This window comes from Schistocerca piceifrons, chromosome 10 (genome assembly GCF_021461385.2).
Source record: "Schistocerca piceifrons isolate TAMUIC-IGC-003096 chromosome 10, iqSchPice1.1, whole genome shotgun sequence".
Classification (NCBI taxonomy): domain Eukaryota; kingdom Metazoa; phylum Arthropoda; class Insecta; order Orthoptera; family Acrididae; genus Schistocerca; species Schistocerca piceifrons.
Window position 1 is genome coordinate 144,414,041 of NC_060147.1, and position 24,728 is coordinate 144,438,768.

At 40.2% G+C, this 24,728-nt stretch overlaps 1 protein-coding gene across 12 annotated transcripts in view; it reads left to right on the forward strand.

Annotated features, from left to right (window-relative positions):
- LOC124719084 (fasciclin-1) overlaps positions 1-24,728 on the forward strand; it is a 656,083-nt gene that overhangs the window by 542,321 nt on the left and 89,034 nt on the right. For all 12 annotated transcript variants that reach the window (XM_047244768.1, XM_047244767.1, XM_047244764.1 and 9 more), the window contains exons 3-6: positions 775-1,069; positions 15,836-15,932; positions 19,189-19,366; positions 23,100-23,260. In XM_047244768.1, coding sequence (XP_047100724.1) covers positions 775-1,069; positions 15,836-15,932; positions 19,189-19,366; positions 23,100-23,260 — 731 coding nt within the window. The remainder of the gene's footprint in view (positions 1-774; positions 1,070-15,835; positions 15,933-19,188; positions 19,367-23,099; positions 23,261-24,728) is intronic.

Consider the following 24,728-nt stretch of genomic DNA (forward strand, 5'->3'; position numbering starts at 1 on the left):
ATTCTAAACATTGATGCATTATTAATGACGAATTACGTTAGCGAATATATAGATTGTGACTTTGCAACTAAAACCGCAAATTTCTTGAACTCATTACGACCACGGCTGAAGACCACATATAATTGCTACTGCCCGCTTTCGTGCAATCAGTACTTCCTTTCCAAGTGACGAGTTACCCCAGAAAATTGCTCCACAACTGTCTCCCATCCGTGTACCACATTAATTGTTGGTACGACTCTGTTTGTTGTACTGGAATAAGTGTAGTGTGTTTTCGCAAAATGTGGGGATAATCCAATATCAGAGAACAAATAGATAATTCTTTGGAAAACGTCATTAACAATTTGTTCTGTTGGTTTCTCGCTAATTGAATTTGTAACACTAGTATTGCCTGCAAAAAGTACCAAGTCTGCTTGTCGAATGGTAAGTGGAAAGCATAAGAATGGATCCAAAACTGAACAGTGTGGCACTCCCTTTGAGATTCCTCCCCAGTCACTAAAATTTTGTATCCTCCAAACATTCTTTGAATTATTCAGCACAAGGTTTTGCTTTCTGCCAGTTAAATGTATCAGCATTCTCATTTTGTTTTTTAGTGGTGTCGCTCACGGATCTTGTACGTAAAGGTGGGTGGTTTTCGAAGAATAAATAAAAGGTGCTAAGCAGTGGTTGTATCCTCCGACGGATCTGGGGCAGACGTGGGTGTGTTGTTTTAGTGACTTATGTGACGTTTCGGCAGCCACAGCGCTGACGCGCCTGCCCGCTCTGCTGTGCCCGCAGCGAACCTGGCGCACTCGCTGGACCAGCTGGGCCACAAGGTGCTGTCCGAGCTGGACGGCAACCCGCCGCTGTGGATCACGCGCCGGCGCGACACCATCTTCGTGAACAACGCGCGCGTCCTGACCGAGCGCTCCAACTACGAGGCGGTGAACCGGCACGGCAAGAAGCAGGTGCTGCACGTCGTCGACTCGGTGCTCGAGCCCGTCTGGTCCACGTCCGGCCAGCTCTACAACCCGGACGCCTTCCAGTTCCTCAACCAGTCCGAGAACCTCGACCTGGGCCTGCACCGCGTCCGGTCAGTCTCTCCACTCACAACATTTGCCAAAAACTGTAGGTAATAGGACGAGGCTACACGGAGGCAAACAGATCGCAGCACGAAAAAACATAATTAATGTAGAGTAATGAAATTCCGAGAACACATTTCTGTAGGTAACATACTCCAGTCGTCAACACTGCAAGATCATAGGTTATTGTTGTTGTGGTCCTTCAGTCCTGAGACTGGTTTGATGCAGCTCTCCATGCTACTCTATCCTGTGCAAGATTCTTCATCTCCCAGTACTTACTGCAACCTACATCCTTCTGAATCTCTTTAGTTTATTCCTCTCTTGGTCTCCTTGTACGATTTTTACCCTCCACGCTGCCCTCCAACACTAAATTGGTGATCCCTTGATGCCTCAGAATATGTCCTACCAAGCGATCCCTTCTTCTAGTCAAGTTGTGCCACAAACTCCTCTCCAATTCTATTCAGTACCTCCTCAGTAGTTATGTGATCTACCCATCTAATCTTCAGCATTCTTCTGTAGCACCACATTTTGAAAGCTTCTATTCTCTTCTTGTCCAAACTATTTATCGTCCATGTTTCACTTCGATACATGGCTACATTCCATACAAATACTTCCAGAAACGACTTCCTGACACTTAAATCAATACTCGATGTTAACAAATTTGTCTTCTTCAGAAACGCTTTCCTTGCCATTGCCAGTCTACATTTCATACCCTCTCTACTTCGAACATCATCAGTTATTTTGCTCCCCAAATAGCAAAACTCCTTTACTACTTTAAGTGTCCCATTTCCTAATCTAATACCCTCAGCATCACCCGACTTAACTCGACTACATTCAATTATCCTCGTTTTCCTTTTGCTGATGTTCATCTTATATCCTCCTTTCAAGACACTGTCCATTCCGTTCAACTGCTCTTCCAAGTCCTTTGCTGTCTCTGACAGAATTACAATGTCATCGGCGAACCTCAAAGTTTTTATTTCTTCTCCGTGGATTTTAATACCTACTCCGAATTTTTCTTTTGTTTCCTTTACTGCTTGCTCAATATACAGATTGAATATCGGGGAGAGGCTACAACCCTGTCTCACTCCCTTCCCAACCACTGCTTCTCTTTCATGCCCCTCGACTCTTATAACTGCCAAATTTTAAATAGCCTTTCGCTCCCTGTATTTTACCCCTGCCATCTTTAGAATTTGAAAGACGGTATTACAGTCAACATTGTCAAAAGCTTTCTCTAAGTCTACAAATGCTAGAAACGTAGGTTTGCCTTTCCTTAATCTATTTTCTAAGATTAGTCGTAGGGTCAGTATTGCCTCACGTGTTCCAACATTTGTACGGAATCAAAACTGATCTTGCCCTACGTCTGCTTTCTACCAGTTTTCCCATTTGTCTGTAAGGAATTCGTGTTAGTATTTTACAGCCGTGACTTATTAAACTGATAGTTCGGTAATTTTCACATCTGTCAACACCTGCTTCCTTTGGGATTGGAATTATATTATTCTTGATGTCTGAGGGTATTTTGCCTGTCTCATATACCTTGCTCACCAGATGGTAGAGTTTTGTCATGACTGGATCTCCCAAGGCCGTCAGTAGTTCTAATGGAATGTTGTCTACTCCCGGGGCCTTGTTTCGGCTCAGGTCTTTCAGTGCTCTGTCAAACTCTTCACGCAGTATCGTATCTCCCATTTCATCTTCATCTACATCCTGTTCCATTTCCATTATATTGTCCTCAAGTACATCGCCCTTGTATAGACCCTCTATATACTCCTTCCACCTTTCTGCTTTCCCTTCTTTGCTTAGAACTGGGTTTCCATCAAAGCTCTTGATATTCATGCAAGTGGTTCGCTTTTCTCCAAAGGTCTGTTTAATTTTCCTGTAGGCAGCATCTATCTTATCCCTAGTGAGATAAGCGTCTATATCCTTAGATATGTCCTCTAGAATCCCTTCTTAGCCATTTTGCACTTCCTGTCGATCTCATCTTGAGACGTTTGTTTTCCATTTTGCCTGCTTCATTTACTGCATTTTTATATTTTCTCCTTTCATCAATTAAATTCAATATCTCTTCTGTTACCCAAGCATTTCTATTAGCCCTTCCTTTTTTAGTATACAACCTTATTTTATGATTCTTGAACCAAGTGTTTGCTATGATTAAGTTATGCTCTGTGCAAAAATTCTACCAGGCGGCTTCCTTTTTTTTTTTTTCCTACTATCGAATTCCAGTCACCCGTGACTATTAAATTTTCGCCTCCCTTCACTATCTGAATAATTTCTTCTATATCTTCGTCATCTGCGGAGCTAGTTGGCATATAAACTTGTACTACCGTGGTAGGCGTGGGCTTCGTATCTTGGCCACAATAATAGGTTAATGTCAGCGCGAGGGAAGCCATTACAAATGTGAAATGCTGGTGTATTAACAAGCAGTACATCCGCCACGATACTGAATGCAAGCACGCAAACGCGCATGAATTGTGTTGTGCAGGTGCCGGATGTAGTTCCGTGCCTGTTGCAGCCGATCAGTCAACACGGGGCAGTCAATGCCGTTTGTGGGTGACGCTGCAGTTGTCGTCCGACCAAGTCCCATTTGTGCTGCACTGGAGGCAGACCTGGTGATGCAGCGAGACAGGGCGACGTGTCGACAGTCTGTGGAGCTTGCTGCGTTACAACATCGGTATATGGACGAACGTTATCCTGTTGGAAAGCACCGCATGTGTGGCAGCACGACATGGCGCATCACCCACACCGAGTTACAGATTTGCGGTCAGGGTGCGTGGGATAAGCACTAGATTGCTCCTGCTGTCGTACGAAATCGCAACCCACACTCGCTCCAGACGCTCCAGTGTGTCCAGCACGCAGACATGTTGCTGGCCTCTTCTTGACCAACAGGCGTCTGTGCCCGCGATGGCCATCGTCAGACCTCCAGTGAGCTCTCGCGTGACACCACGGAAGTCGGAAATGTCGGTGGTTTCGGGTCAGTGAAACACGCTCTACGGGGCGTCTCGCTCGGAGCTGTCCTCGAAGTAACCAATTTGTAACGGTTCGCTGTGTCACTGCGGTGCCAGCTGCTGCAGATGCAGTACGACACGCCAGAGCCGTACACTGAACACGCTCTGGTTGGTGCCACGTGGCCGTACATTCTCGTGATCACCACTGCCAGCAACCGTGTACAGTGGCTGCGTGCCTGCCAAGTCCTTCTGTAGTACCGCAGCTCCTTGTAGCTGCATTACACATCATTCAAACTCAGTCGGTATTCGTAATGGTGTCTCTGTCGTCTTATAGGTATTCTCGACCATCACCAACTCAGCGCGCGCACGCTCAGCGTGTATTCAAATCAAACCTGATTTGCGTCATCATAGTGACGCTAATGGCGCCACTGTCGCACGAAATCTGAATAGGCGTCATCTTTCAGATGGAGAAACACGTCTACGAACTTCCAAAACCTTCGTGGTGTTGCGATTTGTTTTCCGTCGGTGTATTTCGTGCGCGCCTAGCCTCAGTTTCGAATGCGCGTCGTCTGTTTGTAAAAGGAGGCGGGGCAGCCTGTCGTGCGAGGCTGGTTGTCGTCGCCACGGTTCAGGCCGGCTCCCAGCAGCAGGTTTCCCGACCAACCGGCGGCGCCTCAAATCTCCGTCCGTGATGACTGTGCTTTCAAGTCCGTGGCAGAGATTACTTTCTACCAGACCGTCTATTAGTGGCGGCTCATGGGCCTGAACACTGGAAAATCGCCTTCCCTTCCCAATTAATGTACACTTACCTAGCGTTCCTAAAGACCGCCACCGTCACTACCACCACCACCACCACCACTACCACTACCACCATTACTACTACTACTACTAATAATAATAATAATTAATAATGGCATTTTAGATAGGGCGTCTGATCGTTGTTACTCGTAAAACAAGCTAACTCGATGGTTATTCTTCTTCCCGAATCTTTCGATATATCATCATACGATGTGTGTCTGCTTTCAAGTACTGGCTTTTCAACTGAGGTACAAGCAAGAGCTGCGATCCTAAAATATGGTTCAAATGGCTCTGAGCACTATGGGACTCAACATCTTTGGTCATCAGTCCCCTACAACTTAGAACTAATTAAACCTAACTAACCTAAGGACATCACACACATCCATGCCCGAGGCAGGATTCGAACCTGCGACCGTAGCGGTCGCGCGGTTCCAGACTGAAGCGCCTAGAACCGCTCGGCCACTCCGGCCGGCCTGCCACCCTAGGCCACACTGTTCTTCAGATACGTTTTTACACGTTTCAGAAAAAAAACACCTCATTTCAACTGAAACATTTGTTGCAGAAATGTCAGGAATTACATAAAATAGTTTAGAAACTTCTGGAAGAATTCAGTCCGTTTCATTCTTCTTATAACACCTCCCAAACTGACAGACTCAAATGATGCTTTATGCTGGAAAGAAAAATACAGTCTCCAGTTGTACACATAACAGCGAGCTATTGGCCGGCGCACTAGAAGGAATCCAAACTGTGAAACACTGGGTAGCATCGCCTAATTTATAAAAGAGTTTATCAACATGTGAAAGTCTTATTTCCAGCTGTGTTACAGTATTTTCCGGTACCTGGAAGTACACCTGTTTGTATTGTGACATCAATGGATTCCCAACGCATTCGTCCCTCATTTCATCTCAATTCGTGGAAGCTTCAGGCAGCAGATTAGTCTAGCGTTTTATGGAATTTAAAAAGTCGATCCATTTAGCTTCATTTCTTAAGTTCTTCGCGTAAGCTAGGCCTTCTGACGCAACACAGTTGCAAAACTCCGCATCACTGTTTTTTTTCCTGAAGATAGTTGAAATGCCTTTTACTCTTCGAAAACATGCTTTGAAAAACAGAGAGAAGATAGTCAAAGTCTGGGAGGCTATTTTTGAAACCACAGACTTCTGTTGTAGCCATTGCACTGGAGACTTGACCGCCGACTATTTCTTTTAAAACTTCAATTATCCCCCGACGGTTTTCATAGTTACCCGATATTACCTTGGCGTTTCAGTTCCATCTCCTGTCGCTGTTGGAACGAATGCGTTTAGCGGCAATTCTGTCGACAGTTGTACGTTTGAAAGTAACATTTCCGTAGTCCTGAACGTATTATTTATTAGTAACACTATTGCAGCTTCTAACAACCCTACCACAACAAAGGTCAGAATTTAATAACGATTGTGGTGTTGCTCACGCTGCTAAATACTGCATTTTCGGGCAACAACAGTCATATTAAGTCATTAGATCACAGTTAATAGTCATTTCATGTAATAATGAATAAACTAGGCACTCATCTTTTTGTGTTTCCCACGCTGGTCTCGTAAAATCATGGCTCAATCGTTGAAAATCTAGGTGATTATGATGCCAAGCTCGGATGGAAAGAGGCCTAGGTTTTATTCTGCTATATTCAAACGTTATGTAGATGCGCTTCACAAACCATTATTGGAGATTAAACCTTTCAAAGTTAGCACAATAGTGATGTAAAAAAAGTAACCAGCACTCCGAATTTAAGTTACACTTCCTTTTAATTGCTTTTATTGCAATATCACGTAACACACAAAACTTCACATTTTATGCGTCTTTCCAACATGACGTCCAACACTTGACTTTCTCAAGGTCCGACACTCTAACAACTATCGCTTACGTGCCCAAAAATCAGAGTTACAAGTACGTCAAAGATCATAGTGACAAAACAAAGAATACGCATAAGAATAATATCATTGCATATAAACATATCGATGTATCACAAATGAAATCAAATCTGAATGTTGTCTCAGAAATATGTTAAGTAGTTAACAGAAATAAAGTAGAATATTACTGGTATCGAGAGGTTCGGGTGAGGTACCATAATGGTTACGTAATTCAAGTACCATTACAAGCTACAGCACTGCTAAGGCTGAGGGTCTAACGTTCAGGACTACGAAAATTAGAGCAGTGATATCAGTTATTGTTAAAAAGCAACGTATTAGAACAACAGTTTTACCAGCCGACATTACGAATAAAGAGGGGATTTAGCAGTCGTCTCATGGATAGCATTTATTTCATTGCAAAAAAGCTGATCATCAGGAAAAGAAGGTGGACCATCTCTCTTTTAAAAAGTAGCAAGCAATGTGGTGCAAGAAAATTAATGTCTGACCTTAAAACTGAATTGGAATATGGACTGTTTCATAATTTTTTGAGGATGAAGGCTAAGGATTTGGAATTGTGCGGGCTCCAAAATTTCCAAGGACGACACCTGTTTTAGGAGAGCTGTATCTCCATTAAAAAGTTAGAATGTAGCAGCTCACTTATTTCTCCTCGAGCAACTACTTTTTTTCGTTTGTTTTTGCTGTCGCATTTCGCACGGGCCCATATACATTGCCGTTCATGATGAACCGATTGCCCTGAGCTCAGTCTCCGTATTCCTCTCAATGCGCCAATATTGTTAGACACAAGAAATCGCCGAACCGAACCTCCGACCCGGGGTCCACCACACTGTGGAGGTGGGTCCCGAACCCCCCCCCCCCCCCCCCCCAGCCACTTCGTCGCCCGTGCACACTAAGCACATTCCGGCCGACCAAACTAAAGTGCACACTAAGCACATTCCGGCCGACCAAACTAAAGTGCACACTAAGCACATTCCGGCCGACGAAACTGTCCATTGTCGTTCGTTGGCCGTGTGGTGCGTGACAGTAGCCTTCCTGCCAGATTTTAATAATCGCACCAAAAACTCTAACTGGCTGCTTAGTTCTTTTTCCAGCAGTTAAATTTTTCTGCTGTACTCTTCACGATTCTGTTGGTAATATACAAGAAACAGCATGCAATAAACAACATGCTTTTTCATCATTATTTAATGCAGGTGTAATGTTACGCAACACTTCCTTCACGCTAAAGCCAACAAATATGGCAAGAGCTTTAGAACAAAAGCAAACAATTCTCTTGCAATGTAATACAACATAGTTGTTTCTCTCGCATCATAGCTTCCAAGGTCGCTTATCTCTGCAATATTCCACCCACAAAGTCCTCTCTGACACAGCTCTTTCTTCTTCTTCTTCTTCTTCTTCAGTTGGAAGCCATCTCAGGCCGCCAGTGTACACTCAGACGTCATACGTGCCCACACAACATCAATCGTTTTGCTTCGGTCTTATCCATTATAGAGGAGCTGTTGTTCGTTCTCGTAGGCGTGTCTTCATTTTTAAATCTATCCAGTAGTGCCAACCGACATCGACACCTCCGAGATCCCATCTCCGTTGTCTGTTAAGGTCTTTATAATTGTTTCAGTTATTTCCCATGTTTCTACTGCATTCCTTGCCATATTTTCTGAAGTAGTTTTAGAAATCCCGGATTTTCTCTAAATGTAAAGGAAAAAATGTACAACTTCGTGTGACTCAATACCTTCAAATCCCTGAAAATAAGGAATCTACGTATGCTGGAGAAAATCCGTAAGCGAACTGTCTGTGTTTGAAAACAAGAGAAAATTCCGGAAGAACGAAAGAATTCGTCCTGTATATGAAAGAGAAGTTGCCTTTACCAGCAACGAATACAGTTGATATCATTACTCGACGTTGTATATACAAAATGCCTAACAAACATTATTTATCGAGACTAGAAACGTATCTCTAAGGAATTACGGATTTTGCGAGGACTGATTTCTAAAGTAATAGATCAACAGTGGATAATATCATTTTATGAAACCTTATTGAAACGAAAGACAACCTTGACCCTTTTTCAGAAAGGAGTGAATTACTCAGGCATGTATGTTTCCAGTGATCGTGCTACATTTAAATTAAAGAGTTAATTGAAAGAATGCCTGTTGCACAGTGCGTTCAGTTTTGTAGCAAAAATGAGTGCATATTTATGTAGTTGTAGAGCTGAGGTGTGTGCATATCTTGCACAGGGGGAAGGTTCAAAGTGCCAAACAACGTCGGTGCCGCTGAGCTGTGAGGTCCCCCACGGCGTTTATCCGTCATGCAGGTAAGGCAGCGAGGCAGAGCGCCATCTTGTTGTCGGTATAATCTTTCATTTACAAACACCTCTCGATTGGCAGGTGAAATCGATGTTTGCAGTGTACGAAGCCTTACCTCAACTGTTACGGAACCCCCAAAGAAGAACGGGCCAATCAAAGTGCGCGACGACAGACCACACCACACATTAACGTGTGGATTTTCGGGAGCCCATTACACACAGTTGTGTTACTGTAAAATTCAGTTTGAATTCCGCCTCGGCAGACCGTATAACCGTCCATCCTCGCAAAAATGTGCCTTCAAACCACTCGCAGTACTCCACTGTTCGATCCGGGTCGTCCTCGTTCGTTGCGTGTAGCGATCTTGGAATGTACACTTTGCAATCTTCAGAATTCGTCATGTGCTGGGTCGGCTTACCCCGCCTTCACAGATTTTTGAGGTGACCTAGTAAAATGTTGCCACAGAGCAGCGCTGGAAGCTGGACTCCATGTTTTTGGCCGGACCTTCCCTTTCGCACGTCCTGAACAGTACTGTCGACTTCAGATTTATCCCAGATACGATAAAACGTTGCAATTATTAGTGCCTGAGTTTCGTACACACTACGCCATTGCAGTTGTACCTCCATCATGTTTTCGTATTCCAGTACGGCTTTGTTGTTTGGGCAACGCAATCTTACTTCTTCATTGCTACACTGTCTTCTACTGAAAAATGTGTGCCGAGATCTGCTGATCTGCTCAGAAAACAGTAGACTACACTACCGTGCAAAATTGCGATTATTTGTCCTTTTTCCAAAGATATTACCTATAAAGAGCGTCTACATTTTTCTGGACCCACACACACACACACACACACACACACACACACACACACACACACACACACACACACACATATATATATATATATATATATATATATATATATATATGGCATTTTATATACAACTTTATGAAACTGTAAATTGATTTTCAAATGTTAATACCATACTAATATGAATTTCTTGTGGAGTTCGGGTAAGTATTAATTCTGATTTCTTGTATTGTGTTCCTTATTTACTTTTGTGCGTTATGCTATACATTCTGCTAATTTTATTAACTCATCACTTACATAAGCTATTGTGCCGTTTTAAACTGAGTGTTTTACTGTTTGTGATGTTGGAGTTAGCCGCGCAGGGTATCCGATCGGTCTGGGCGCTATGTCACGGTCCGGGCGGCTCCCCCTGTCGGAGGTTCGAGTCCTCGCTCGGGCATGGTTGTGTGTGTTGTCCTTAGCGTTAGTTAGTTTAAGTAGAGTGTAAGCTTAGAGACCGATGACCTCAGCAGTTTGGTCCCATAAGACCTGATCCCAAATTTCCAAAAAATTGATGTTGGAGTTAGTCCAAAATAAAAAGCGAGCACCACACATTGTTTGAAACAAACTCCAAGAGCAAAAAAAACTGAGAAAAGAACTTCATGATGCTGTATGTAATATCTATGAACTTGAAAATGGCGTAATAGTTATACGTAACTCGTCACATGTCAATAAAGAAATAATAAAATCATTATGCAGAAGAAACTAATAACATACACGGTATGAGTATTATCATGAATCCACCATATTTACTCTACCGTATCTATTATTGTAAATTTTATGAAGAATTCGTATTTATAAATATTGTAAAAACACTCACTCGTTCCATTTCCACTTCAATACAGTTGAGATCTTGGGAACTTGTGTTGGGGAAGGTCTCACTTGCTCTGCTCCGCACAAACTACTCTGACAATCAGGCAACTTCAGGTAAAACATTGTAGGCTGTTCTTAAATTCTGAAGTAAACACTATTTCATTGTAATGAGTTCAGCACAGTCATAGCTGTTAGGAATACAACTATCATAAACGTCAAGTCCCTATATAAAAGGGAGGGGGTGGGGGTGGGGGAGAATGCTGATAAAGGTGGATCTGCGATAAGTTAACTTTGACCAGCAACGTGGTAGATGTGACAAAGGAAACAAAAAGGTGACTAATTTCTTATCTTCGGTGATATCTCATAATATTACAAACATATAACACAGGCAGTTCTGATAACAACAGTTTTCTGCTTCGGGGGGGGAAGTTCGAGCCCCGACTATTGTGGCCAGTTAAAGTTGTTAAGAGAAACAGCTATGGGAAAGAAAACTAATTGAGTACTTGTGTTCAGATAACACGAATCGTATTGCATCAAGGCGGAATCACAATTCCCAAATATGTTAAACACTTCGTTATTTCTTTATGTATTTATTCCCCAAACTCTGACATATGTTTCAATATTGGTGGATTAAAGAAAAAAGTAGATTATCACAAAAGTAAAGTAAGAAATAATGTTACCATTTTTCACCAAAATATTCTGGGATTGAAGAATAAAGTACATGAGCTCCTGGTTTGTTTAGATGACATTGAATCTGATAAAGTAAAAGATATACTATGCCTGTCTGAGCATCACATTCTGCCTTATATGGAAAAGGTAAATATCAGTGGTTATAAACTAGCTGCACATATGAGTAGAGAGAATAAGGTGAGAGGAGGAGTTGCCATATTTGTCAAAAGTTATCACTGTGTAGAGAGCTTAGATACAAAAAAGTTTTGTCTAGAGCAACATATAGAAGCATGTGCCTGTCAACTTAAACTGATGGAGGGCCCTTTTATAATTGTAACAGCATATAGGTACCCTTCAGGAAACTTTCATTTATTCCTGGAAAACTTGGATGCCTTGTTGTGCTATCTGTCAGATAGAGGAAAGTAAATTGATTCACTGAAAGAGTGTAATAGGAAGAATGACCTGGAAGTCTTGCTCGGTTCTTTCACTTTGACATCTGTCATTAATTTTCCTACTTGGGTAGTAAAGGACAGCAGCACATTGATAGATAACACTTTTATAGACCAAGATAAATTTAAAAACATAAATTCTTGTCCTGTTGAGAATGGGCTTTCTGATCATGATGCTCAGCTAGTTACAGTATATGACATAGCTCCATTCAGTAATTCAAAACTACCCTCCAAAGTTGTGCGTTCAATTAATGACTCAACAATTAGAAATTTCAGGGAAAATCTTCAGCAGTTAGACTGGGATGAGGTGTACAAGGAACCCGATGCTAATTTAAAATATAACTTATTTCATGATACACTTGCAAGAGAATTTGAAAACTGTTTCCCCAAGAAAGTAGTTAAATCTAATTATAAGAAACGATGCAAAAAAAACCTTGGCTTTACTAAAGGAATAAAAAATATCTTGTAATCACAAAAGGGAACTGTATCTAACAACAAGAAAGAGTAATGACTCAGAAACAGCCAAATAGTATAAAAACCACTATGATACATTTATTTAAAAGTCCAGAAGCATGTGCATCATGTCTGGGATTAATACCTCTGATAACAAAATCAAAACAATTTGGAATATTATTACAAGGGAGACAGGGCAACCAAAAGTACAGGATGATGGCATCACCATCAAAGCGAATGGAAACTTGATAAACGACAAGCCAGAAGTCGAAAACATTTTGAATAATCAGTTTTTAAATGTTGTAGAGAAAATAGGATCTAAATTTTCATTAGAAAAAGCAAGGCAGTTAATGGAAGAGGCCTTAGCCACACCATTTGATACAACTGAAATTCCAACCACCTCTCCTGCTGAAATTGGGAAGATGATAAACTCTCTCAAGAATAAAAGTTCACATGGAATTGATGGCATTTCCAGCAGGATAATAAAAGCTAGTTCCCAAGAAATAAGTGGGATTCTTAGCCACATATGTAGTAGCTCTCTGAAGCAGGGTATGTTCCCAGATAGACTGAAGTATGCCATTGTTAAACCACTGCATAAAAAAGGGGATACGTCTGATGTCAACAACTACCGCCCAGTGTTTCTTCTGACTGCCTTATCCAAAATTAAAAATTCTTGAAAAAGTAATGTATTGTAGAGTAGCTTCACACCTTTGTAAAAATAAATTTTTAACAAAATGTCAGTTTAGTTTCCAGAAGAGTTTTTCAACGGAAAATGCTATATATACTTTCAATAATGAAATATTAAATGCTCTGAGTAAGCGGAAGTCACCCGTTGGGATTTTTTTGTGATCTATCAAAGGCTTTTGATTGTGTAAATCATGGAATACTTTTAGATAAGCTCAAGTACTGTGGTATGAATGGGACAGTGCTCAAATGGTTTAAATCATACCTAACTGGAAGAGTGCAGAAAGTTGAAATAAACAGTTCACATAATATGCAAAAAACTGGTGATTTCTCAAACTGGGGAACAATCAAGAATGGGGTGCCACAAGGTTCGGCCTTGGGTCTTCTGCTGTTCTTAATATATATTAGTGACTTGCCATTCTATATTCACGAAGATTCAGAGCTGGTACTTTTTGCCGAAGATACTAGTATAGCTACCACACCCAACACACAAGAATTAACTGGTGAAATTGTAAACGATGCTTTTCAGAAAATCATTAAGTGGTTCTCTGCAAATGGGCTCTCATTAAACTTTGACAAAACACAGTTCCACACAGTAAATGGAATGGCTCCATTAATAAATATAGACTTCGATCACAAATCGGTAGCTAAAGTAGAATATTCAAAATTTCTAGGTGTATGCATTGATAAGGGGTTGAACTGGAAAAAACACACTGAGGATCTGCTGAAACGTTTGAGTTCAGCTACTTATGCTATTAGGGTCATTGCAAATTTTGGCAGTATACATCTGAGTAAATTAGCTTACCATACCTATTTTCATTCTCTGCTTTCATATGGCATCATATTCTGGGCTAACTCATCATTGAGTAAAAGAGTGTTCATTGCACAAAAGCGTGTAATCAGAAAAACTGCTGGAGTTCATCCAAGATCATCCTGCAGACACTTATTTAAAGATCTAGAGATCTTCACAGTGACCTCACAGTATATGTATTCACTTATGAAATTTGTTATTAACAATCCAAATGAATTCAAAAGTAATAGCAGTGTACATGGCTGCAACACTAGGAGAAAGGATGATCTTCACTATTCAAAGTTAAATCTAACTTTGGCTCAGAAGGGGGTAAATTATGCTGCCACAAAAGTCTTTGGTCACTTACCTAATAGCATCAAAAGTCTGACAGATAGCCATATAGCGTGTAAAAGAATTTCTTAATGGCAACTTCCTCTACTCATTAGATGAATTTTTTGGATATAATAAGTGGGTAATTTCCCCAACACCACCAAAAATAAAAAAAATACAATAATTAAGTGTCGTGTAATATTTTGTGTAATGTAATATCTTGTATAGACACCTTTTATTACCTGACACGTTCCACATCATTACGAAGTGTCGTATTCATGATCTATGCAACAAGTACTAATCTAATCTAAACCAGTTAGTATTTGTTTTAACAGCCGCTCATGCAGTTGCAGATGACATGGTGTACGCTGAGAAAAACGGCAACAGAAAATATGCCGCAAATAGTGACAACAAATCCTAAAAACATTCCATAACGTACAATAAATAAGGCAGTATTGAAAGTACGAGGGTTGGAACTTAAATAGTGGCAACTATTTATTCCCAACCGATACAAAAGAGTTACATGTTTGCACCTGTTACTGACCTTCAAAGTAGTCACCAGCTTTGCGTAGAACTCGTTGCCAGCAATGTGGAAGGCGTAGTATACTGTTAGCAGAGCTTGTTCTGTTGATGTCCCACAGAAAACCACATTAAAAAAAAATTGTTATACAAACACAATAACTATGCTATTTTGTCCATGGTGTAGATGTAAAGAACCCACTGAAGATGGCGATATTTGTCGCTGAAACTAGTTTGGGGACTAAGTAAGTAAACAAATAACAAATTGTTTGCATCAAGGCAGACCACAATTCCCACATTGTTGTTTTTCTACGCGAACACGGACCAAATGGAAGAGTTCCAAGCTAAAGTTGTTGCTTATAAGATGCTTCACACAAATAACATGACCAAGTTTCCTGCCTCTAGAACGGCGATCCGGGTGGAGACAAAAGGTGAAACTATCGTAGTTGACTCGATGTGCAACTATGACAAATTCAAATGTATCTAAATAGTGATTGTGCATGTTAAAAAAAATATAATGTCAATGGACACAAAGTGACTTGATTATGTCATTTTAACACGTCAAAACCACCATACATAAACACTACTGGGTATACGAGAATTACGTTTATAGGGTATTTAGTAGGACGTTTATCACAGCTCAAACCCATTATACACAAACACTGTACAACAGAAGCATGAATTACAATTATAGAATATTCAGTAGCAGCTGAGTATTTCCATATAGTGCCACATACAGCACATAACGGCCGACTATGAAACTGTTTAAACAGAAATACTGTACCCCACAACTATATTTGAAAGGAAATAAGTAAAGAACAGAAGAAAATGAGTAAGGTGTTGAGTGGAAGACAGGCATATTAATAAAAGACGGTCTGATATTATTTTAGCTCTAGGACTGAGTACTTCATCATATGCAGACAAAACTCTCACATATTCAAACACATGGCCAATGTAGTCCCCTTTGTTCAGGCCCAAGTGCCCAGGCATGATGGTCGGTCTGTCTCTCTCTCTCTCTCTCTCTCTCTCTCTCTCCCTTTGTATATATCTGACAAAGGACTTAGACCAATAGCTAAAATAAAATCTAGCAGTCTTTTTCTCAATGTGCCTATACGCCACTCAACATCTCTGTGTGATGAGTAGCAATCTATTCTTTAGTTATTGTGGTTGAGATGTGTGACAGATAATCTAATACAGTAGTTTTTCTTACTTTCACTGACACAGCAATGTTGCTGACAATTGTATGGTCCTTTACTTTGTGTTGTGTACAAATGTATTCATTTCCTTACAGATCATTCAGGCAACGAGTCTTCCAGAATCAGAAGCAAAACGATTTCAAGCTGGAGGGCAAGCACACTTTCTTCATTCCTGTGGATGAGGGTTTCAAGGTTGGTATCCTTTGTCATCTTTCAAATAATGTGGTAAACAGATTACGCGTCAACAGTAGTAGCAATTATTGTAAGAAAACTTTGCGTGATTTGTCGGTCAGATAGTGGAACTATCAATAATACTTTGTGGAATTAATATTTGTAAGTTACCACTGCCAAAATAAATGGGAGAAACAGTTGCTAAGTAAGGGAGTTGGAGGGATAAGAAAAGATTGACATAATATGGGAGAGTTGTTCACTCTTTGCTTCATTCCGTTCAAACCGACAGCTCAGGCCATGTATATCAATACAAACTTCCAGAAAGGCCTCCATCATTCACGCACATACATTTTCCACAATTTCCCAACAAAAATCATAAAAAAGTTCACCCACTAATAAAGTACAGTTCATAGCGTCCTATAGTATTTATTCTACTCCAGCAGTGAATGTCTAGGGGAACCAATTCAGGTAATATTTTGTAATACTTCCGTACATTGGTTAAATATGATTATTTTGTATAGTGTTTGTGTAATGTATCTAAAATAAACACTATCAAATCTGCCTCCCAATCTATACTTTTGAAGCAGAGACAAAATGAATCATTGCTAGCTCATTTCAACACAATTTTTCGACTGATTCCCTAGACTCATTTATTTTGGGTGAGTCATAAGATAATTTATTACTTTCAAGAACCTGTCAATTTTATGTAAGAACTGCATAAATACGAATTCACCAAGGATTTTATTGTCTATTTTGACAACAAACAATAATAAACTTATTTTGCATTTTTTGAACAAAATGAATATGCTAAAAGCAACATACACAGTATCAGGAAATGTTGCAGAGAGGAGAAAAATCCTTTTAGAATGTGGTCCAGTCTAACCAGTGGTTTGTCAAGTACCTTCATGTTTTATATCCACATTCAGTACGACATCGTGAAACACTTTCATGTCTTCTGATGAAGCAGCCGATTCTAAGTACCACATCGAATTGCAAAAACATTTGTCAGAAACTGTTGCACATAACATCACCAGAAGTAAAACAGCTGGAGGTACTTGTGTTAATTGTATTGAAAGGAGGACTGACTGGAGATACTGTAAACTTACAAGGAAAACCGTACTTATCTTCCAGAGCAAGATTTCAAGTGCTGCAGACAGAAACATTCAGAAGCAGAAAAAAAACCTACTTTCTTCCTCTAAATGCCACATAACAGAAGTACTAGGCTAGTACCAGACAGCCATTCCGCCCTGTCATAATTCTCCAAATATTAAAGTTCCACTATTTAATAAGCATTTCAACACCGGAATGCAAATACTTGTCACCTTGCAAGAGTCCGGGAACTTCCGGCATCACAAGTAAGCTTGCAGGTAAGCGCAACACACAGTTCACTGGCCACTTAGTTGTCGTTCCCATAGTCCTCCAAAAGGTGCATCACGGTATCACTGTTACTGACATTCAAGTAGGAGGAGGGGGGGGGGGGGAGAGAAAAAACCCTCACAAGAAATAGGAATTTGCTCGTAATACCAAGTCAACTTCATAATTCTTACACTATCTGCCGGATAAAGTCTGCAATGCAGGAGCAAATGCATCAGACACCACCTACAGTAGTCTGCAGTAATCAGATTGTTGATTGACCAGCATCTCAACTATGTTGCAAGTGGCTACCTTTACTCTGTCTATTATTTATATTCCACTGAGAACTTAATTTTACTGTATTTCTCAAATAGTCACTTTTTATTTAATCATTGTGACATATAACGGCTTATTAGATTGGTGAAAAAGCTTGTAACATTTTTGTTTTGCATGCTGGTGTTATGGTGCTCTGCATATATTTATCAGTTGTTATTTGAGTTTACATATTGTCATGTAGTCATTTGCAGATAACAAGTGGAGCTGAGGACACTAGAAAATGGAATGCCAATTGGAGAAATCTGAACATTTCTGACATCTTCTGTCAGAGTTCAATCGAGGGGTTACAGCAGCAGATGCAGTAGGAAACATTTGCGCCGTGTACGGGGGTAATACTATTGGACAGAGCACGGCAAGGAAATGGCTTTCTCATTTTGAGGAGGATCATTTTGGCGTCGGTGACTCTCGAGATTCAGGAAGGCCTTCGGGGTTTAATGAAGATCGGTTAGACACATTAATTCACACCGAACCACATCGGCGTACTCGAAAACTGGCAAACATTTGCGTGCAGCGGGGAAGGTTCAAAAATTGGGTGTACAGGTACATCACGCTGTAAGCCAAAAACCACAAAAAATCAGCAGCTTGCTACATGTGCATGTCCGCTCTATCGTGGCGAATTGGCTCAGTGAACAGCACCGACCATTCCTATCGTTATTGGTGATGAGAAATGGTGTCCTTATGCTAATCCCTAAGAGAAAGAAAGGAATGGTCGAGCATAAACAAAGCGGCAACTGCACATATCCGAGAAAGGTTATATTATGCATCTTGTGGATCAGCAATGGTGCGGTCTATTACAAATTGCTTCCTTGAGGTGTAACTGGCACTGGTGACATTTATTAACTGCAACTGAGACATCTTCGCAAATACCATCTGAGAACAGTAACTGGGGAGACTGCGTGAAGTGACGCTGCTCTGTGATAACGCCTGCCAGCATTCTGCTAGACTGATGAAAAACACTGTACAGGAGTTGGAAAGTCATTCCTCATTCTGCACCCACCTTATTCACCACCTGGTCTCTCACCCTCAGATTTTGACCTTCACCCATTCTCTATCCGGCTGGCCGTGGTGGCCGAGCAGTTCTCGGCATTTCAGTCCGGTACCACGCAACTGCTATGGTCGCAGGTTCGAATCCTGCCTCGCACGTGGATGTGTGTGATGTCCTTAGGTTAGGTTTAAGTAGTTCTAACTAAGTTCTAGGGGACTGATGACCTCCGATGTTAAGTCCCATAGTGCTGTGAGCCATTTTTTTTTAACTTCTCTATCCAAGAACCTTCCCAGAGGAAAATGTGCTCTGAAAGTGGCTCAGTGAGTTCTTTGCCTGAAAAAACCCTCAATTTCTAAAGTCGCAGAATCGAAAAGCTATCCCAGCATTGGCAGACCAGTGTAAAGAGTGAAGGAGAATAATTTTGATGAATAAAGTCTGTGTTGTGTGTATCTGTTGTGTTTATAAAACTTATGGAAAATTGATACAAACTTATACGCCGAGGGATTTTTTTCTGTGCACCTTTATTGGCCCAATAATGAAACAGTCCTACTTCCAGTAGCTCTGTAGATATGCTCCTTACATTGTACATTTTACTTTCTCCAGCCACTTCCTCGGCCTGAAAAAATTGACCAGAAGGTGATCGACGGTCACATTATTCCCAACCACGTGCTATTCACGAGTGCTACTCCACTCGACGAAGAGTACGAGACGTTGGCGTTCACCGACATGCTGCGCGTCGTCATCTCCTTCACCATGGAGTCTGACGGCAAGGCCCACAAGCGTAAGTATCGGCTACACACAGTTGGGCTCTCATTTCGATCTTTTCTGCCCTCGTGTCGGTTGGGGACAGCAGAGGACTCGCGTTACACTCACCGAACATCTGTTTCTTTTTAGTGACCGTCATAATTGTGTTTTTGTTCCAGTTAGCTCTCTGATGCATTTTCTTGTTTCTCTGTCTCTTCTATTTATTCCAACATGGTTCACTCCATGGTTGACTGATCAGCCCTCAGTTTTCACATCAAAAGCCCATAAGTCAGACTACTTAATACACTTATATTGTAAATTTTCCAATACAGACAAACCGGAAGTTTTGATTTGAAAAACTTATTTGCTGCACCGAAAGCAGAAGAGAACATTTTTATTCGTGCTGTCGACCCAGTTGTCATCTTCAGCTGTCCTTGCTTTGAGGTTTTATCACTTTTTACTTTATCTCTGTCCCGTCTTTCATCTGTATATTTTTGTGTATCTGTTGATAGGAATGAATAATTAATCAAATCAATAGATCCACAAAAGAGGGGATCCTCCTGGGTGTGGAACATGTCAGATAAACACATTACAAAAATATAATTAGAAAAACTTGAGTGTCATTAAAATTAATGATCCTCAGTCAACAAACAGTAAAACTATGTACATGAATTAAAATTAAACTTCTAATATTTACAGGTTTAATACTTACATCTGCTTTCATTAAATCCATCATTCACACAGTAGCTAGTTACTTGGTTGTTACAACCAAGTACAGTCAAAAGTTAAAGTATAATAAATTTTCATTAAAATGGTCTACTGCACTTGTTGAGAAATTCATGGATGGAATAGGAGGTGGCCACCAAACATTCTTTTAAATTATGTTTAAATTGTGCCTTGCCTGAAACTGAACTCTTAATGGTTGCTGGTAAAATATTGAAAATATGTGTTTCTGAATACTGGACTCCTTTCTGGGCAAGAGTAAGTGATTTTAAATCTTTATGTATATTGTTCTTATTCCTAGTACTGATACTGTGTACTAAGCAGTTAGCTGGAAAAAGAGATCTATAATTCACAACAAACTTCATTAAGGAACAAATACACTGAGAAGCTGTGGTTAACATGCCCAATTCTTTGAATAGGTTTCGACTTGATGTTCTTGGATTTACATATTATGTGCGTCTGTACTCTAAAACTTTTTTTTTTTTTCTCAGTTTGTGGAGTTACCCCAAAATATGATACCATATCACATAAATATAAAAAACTGGCATATTTTGCTTATGTCCACTCCATTATATCTCCTATGTCTGACATCATTCGCATTGCAAACACAGACTTGTTTAGGTGCTTTAGCTGTTCCTCCTGTTACCCGTTGCCACTTTCCACCTCTCTTTACCCTTCTCCCTCCTTAACCTGTTCAGATCTTCCCTAGCCTGCTCTAACTATGCCTGAGGGGCAGCAATTTTCCCCTCCTGCTCCACTATTTTCCTATCTCTACTGCATATCCTACAGAATCACTGATGAGTCTGATTCACTTCCCCATTTACGAAGCCGCTACAGTTACCCCAATGGAAAAAAAAAACTACTGCAGCCATCACACCAAACCCTGGAGCTAACAATTCTGTGGCTCGTCAGGCACTTTTCTCTCATGGTAAAGGTCTTACTTTAGTGAGAATAAGTCAAATTAAATTACTGAAAAGCAAGGAAACACGTTTACGAAAGATTAGGTCTATGTAAACAAACTTACTTTAGTGACAGTAAGTTAGATTACAGAATAAAAGAAGAAAAACAGGTTTACAAAACTTAGGCCTATTTGTTTCTGTACAACTTGTGAATAACCTTTTGTTCTCGGCATACTACCATATGTGCAAAGTTTCCAGATACCAGAGCTTAAAATTTACACTGTGTTTCGCAAAATAAGAGTTAAACTACAAAGGGATATGCTTTTCTTAACTTCCTGGAATGGAACAGAACAATTAAATGAGATTCTATAAGTTTTACTGTGCTAAAATGTATTCAAGAATACGATTGTAACCCTACTTTATGTTCCTTTTGTGTTTTCTGGAATAATACGCAAAGAGAAGTGAAACCTTTAATAGTAAGCTTGCAAAACACACTAATACAGGTATTAAACTAGTTTCCTGAACTAAACTGAGTTTTATTACCTTCTAAATCACTTACCTGCACAGCAGCACAAAACCCGCACGTCTCGCCTGGTGCAGGCGAGCAGTAGGATGGGGTGTGCAACACACATAGCATCTTTCTTGCAGTGCATTGTTCTCGTCTTTGTAACTGATTAAACTATCAATTTAATTAATCATGTTTGCAGAATATTGACGCACATTAAGTGTAGAAAATAATTTGGATTCTGGAGAAATGCTGACTGTACTGTCTCTGTTTGGAGATACATTTGAAATTCTGGAAGTAGCAGGGACAAAATGCAGAGAGCAAAAGCTTATTCACAAGTTGTACAGAAACCAGAGTACAGTCGTCTAAGGCAGAGGGTATGGAAGGGAAGCAGTAGTTGAGAAGGGAGTGAGTGAGAGAGAGACAGGGTTGTAGCACCTCCTGTTATTCTGCCTTAGGAACAAAATTTGAAAAGAAATTAAAGTTCAAGAAGTAGGATAAAAACTTGTAGGTTTGCTGATGACGTTGGAGTACTGTCAGAGACAGCAAAGGCAGTTGATTGAAATGGATATAGTCTCGAAAACAGTTAAAAGATAAGCATTAGCGAAACTGATACAAGGTTAATGGAGTATAGTCAAGTAAGGTGACGCTGAGGGAATTAGAGTAGAAAATGAGACTATAAAAGCAGTAGACGAGTTTTACTATTTGGATGGCAAAATACCTGACGAAAGCTGAAGTAGAGAGGATGTAAAATGCAGACTGGTTATACCAGGTAAAACTTCTTTGGAAAAAAGAGACATTTGTTAACATATAATTTAAATTTTAGGAAGTTTCTGCTGAAGATCTTTGTGTAGCAATTACTTGCTATTTTGTAGACAAAATACAGTTAAAATGGCACATCCTGACAAAAGGAAGAGATTGGTTGATGGGACAGATCCTGAGGATTCAAAAGATTGTCACTTTGGTAACGGAAGTAAGTAAGTGCGTGGGTGGGGAGGGGCTTATGGCTAGAGTACAGGTAGCAGGTTAAAATGGATCTAGGTTGTAGTAGCCGGACAAAGACACCTCCACAGAGATGCATCCAACCATTACTGGCCACAGCAACAAACAAAAATGTGATGGAAATTTTAATTACCTTTCATACTGGTAACGATAGATTCTTTGCTACCTCGTTTGACTAAGCGCATGTATTGAACCACAAGACAAGACATTATACTCCATTGTGCTGTATTATGTATAAAATTTGTGCAGCATTAACAAATACTTTCTATAACCTCTATCAGTCACTGAAATATTTTCAGAAATCTTATTGAAATGATACAGGCAATAATTATATCGCCATCATCATTTTATAGCTTGTACAATTTCTATGTATTCCATTTTACTGACAAGAGATGTATAATAAAAGACATTTGCTACAAACATTGCTCCTCTTTAATAGGAAGTAGTTTGTTTTGAGGTTTTATCACTTTTTACTTCAGCTCCGTCCCATCGTTCATCTGTATATTTTTGTGTATCTGTGCAGAAGAATGGTGGTGTGTGATACACCTAGCAATTACTTCCTAGTCTGATAGGAATAAACTATATGTCTTTTTTTTAGTATCTAATCGTCAAATGTCACAATGTTCCTTTCGATGCTGCAGCGTACGTTAAAAGTAACACAGTTATCGGCGACGCGAACCACGCGACCGGTGCCGTCCTCGCCGAAATCGTGAAGGCGAACATCCCCGTCAAGAATGGCGTCGTGCACCTTATCCAGCGCCCACTCATGGTTGTAGACAATACGGTGAAGCAGTTTCTGGAGGTGAGTAGCCAGTGCGGGAGGGGGGGAATTGTGGAGGCGGTCAGTGGCATTCTCTCATTATGTGCACTCGCACAATCTCCTAAGCCGACGATGTTATATTACACTGTGGAAATAGACACACTCCTTTTCTATTAGTGTGGCTACATCCGGAAAATGTACGCAACAGGGATTTTTCTGTCCCAAAAAGACAGCTGATAACTGCCATTTGTAACCAGCAATAATGAATGGTTTGTGATAAGTTGCCAGTCAAAATTGTGAAATTAGAGCTTTTTCTTTAATGAATGTGAGTTTCTTTTCTTCAAATTTTCTAATAACCACTGTACATTTAACATTAATACCAAACGTGAGATTACATTGTACATTTTCCAAATACAAACTGTGAACACAATGTATTTTACCTCAAAATGTCCGCAATTGTGCTAACAGAAGTGTGCAATATGGTGAGACGTGTGTGTCATATTCTTGCCCTCCACAAGAAACACCAGTTTCTGAAAATAACTGGGAAGCTTCCGCACTCACAACATTAGACAGCTGGTTAATAGTTTGTCCTGTAAGTGCAATGCAACTGTCTGGTGATGAATAAAATGTTTGAAGCTAGTAATGGCAAGGAACAAAGTGCATCTTACCTTACACAGCAGTACCCTCAAAGTGTCATAAACTGACAAAATAGCTTAAGCTAACACAAAAACTGGTGTAATAGTTAAATTATTAACACCCTGTTGCAGATACGTGCTAGTTGATAAACATATAGTGTGAAACACACTGCCTAAACATAAATTTTTATCTTTAAAGTGCAGAATTCTGACTGGCAGCAACAATTTATTATGTGCAAAACATTCATTAGTGAACTTATACAAACGCAGTTGCAGAAATCGGCATACACAGTGTAGTCAAATGTGTTAAAAACACTGGCCGTGTAACACATCAAAGCTCCAATTCAAAACATAGTTTGGGTGAAGCACTGAAGAACTGTAAAATGCTTTTGCTTCTTCTGTGATGTACGTAGTGGGAGAACACCACCAACAGTACAAATTGTGTACAGACCTTTTTTCCCCCAACTCCATTGTGGATAAAACATGGAGGGAAGATCACAAAGACATAAGAGCACACAGTGTGATGTAGAATGTGATACCATTCACTAATATTTCCCATCACTCTTATGCCTCCCACATTATCAGTAGGGATATAGCAATACATACACTTGACGACAGTAATTGAACTTAAATAAAATGTTTCATTTTACACTTAACAGCTGCTGAAGATGGTCACCAGTAATGCCACTGCACTAAAATCATTGTGCAAACTTGAGATAACGCCTACAGTCCAAAGTTTAGCAGAGAAATATTTAGATTCCCAGCTCCTATAAATACAGTCTCTCGTAAGATTAAATCCACCATGTTATCTTTATGATAGAATTTGGTGACTTAAAGGGCACCCTCATACATTATATGCTGTTTTCAACATATAG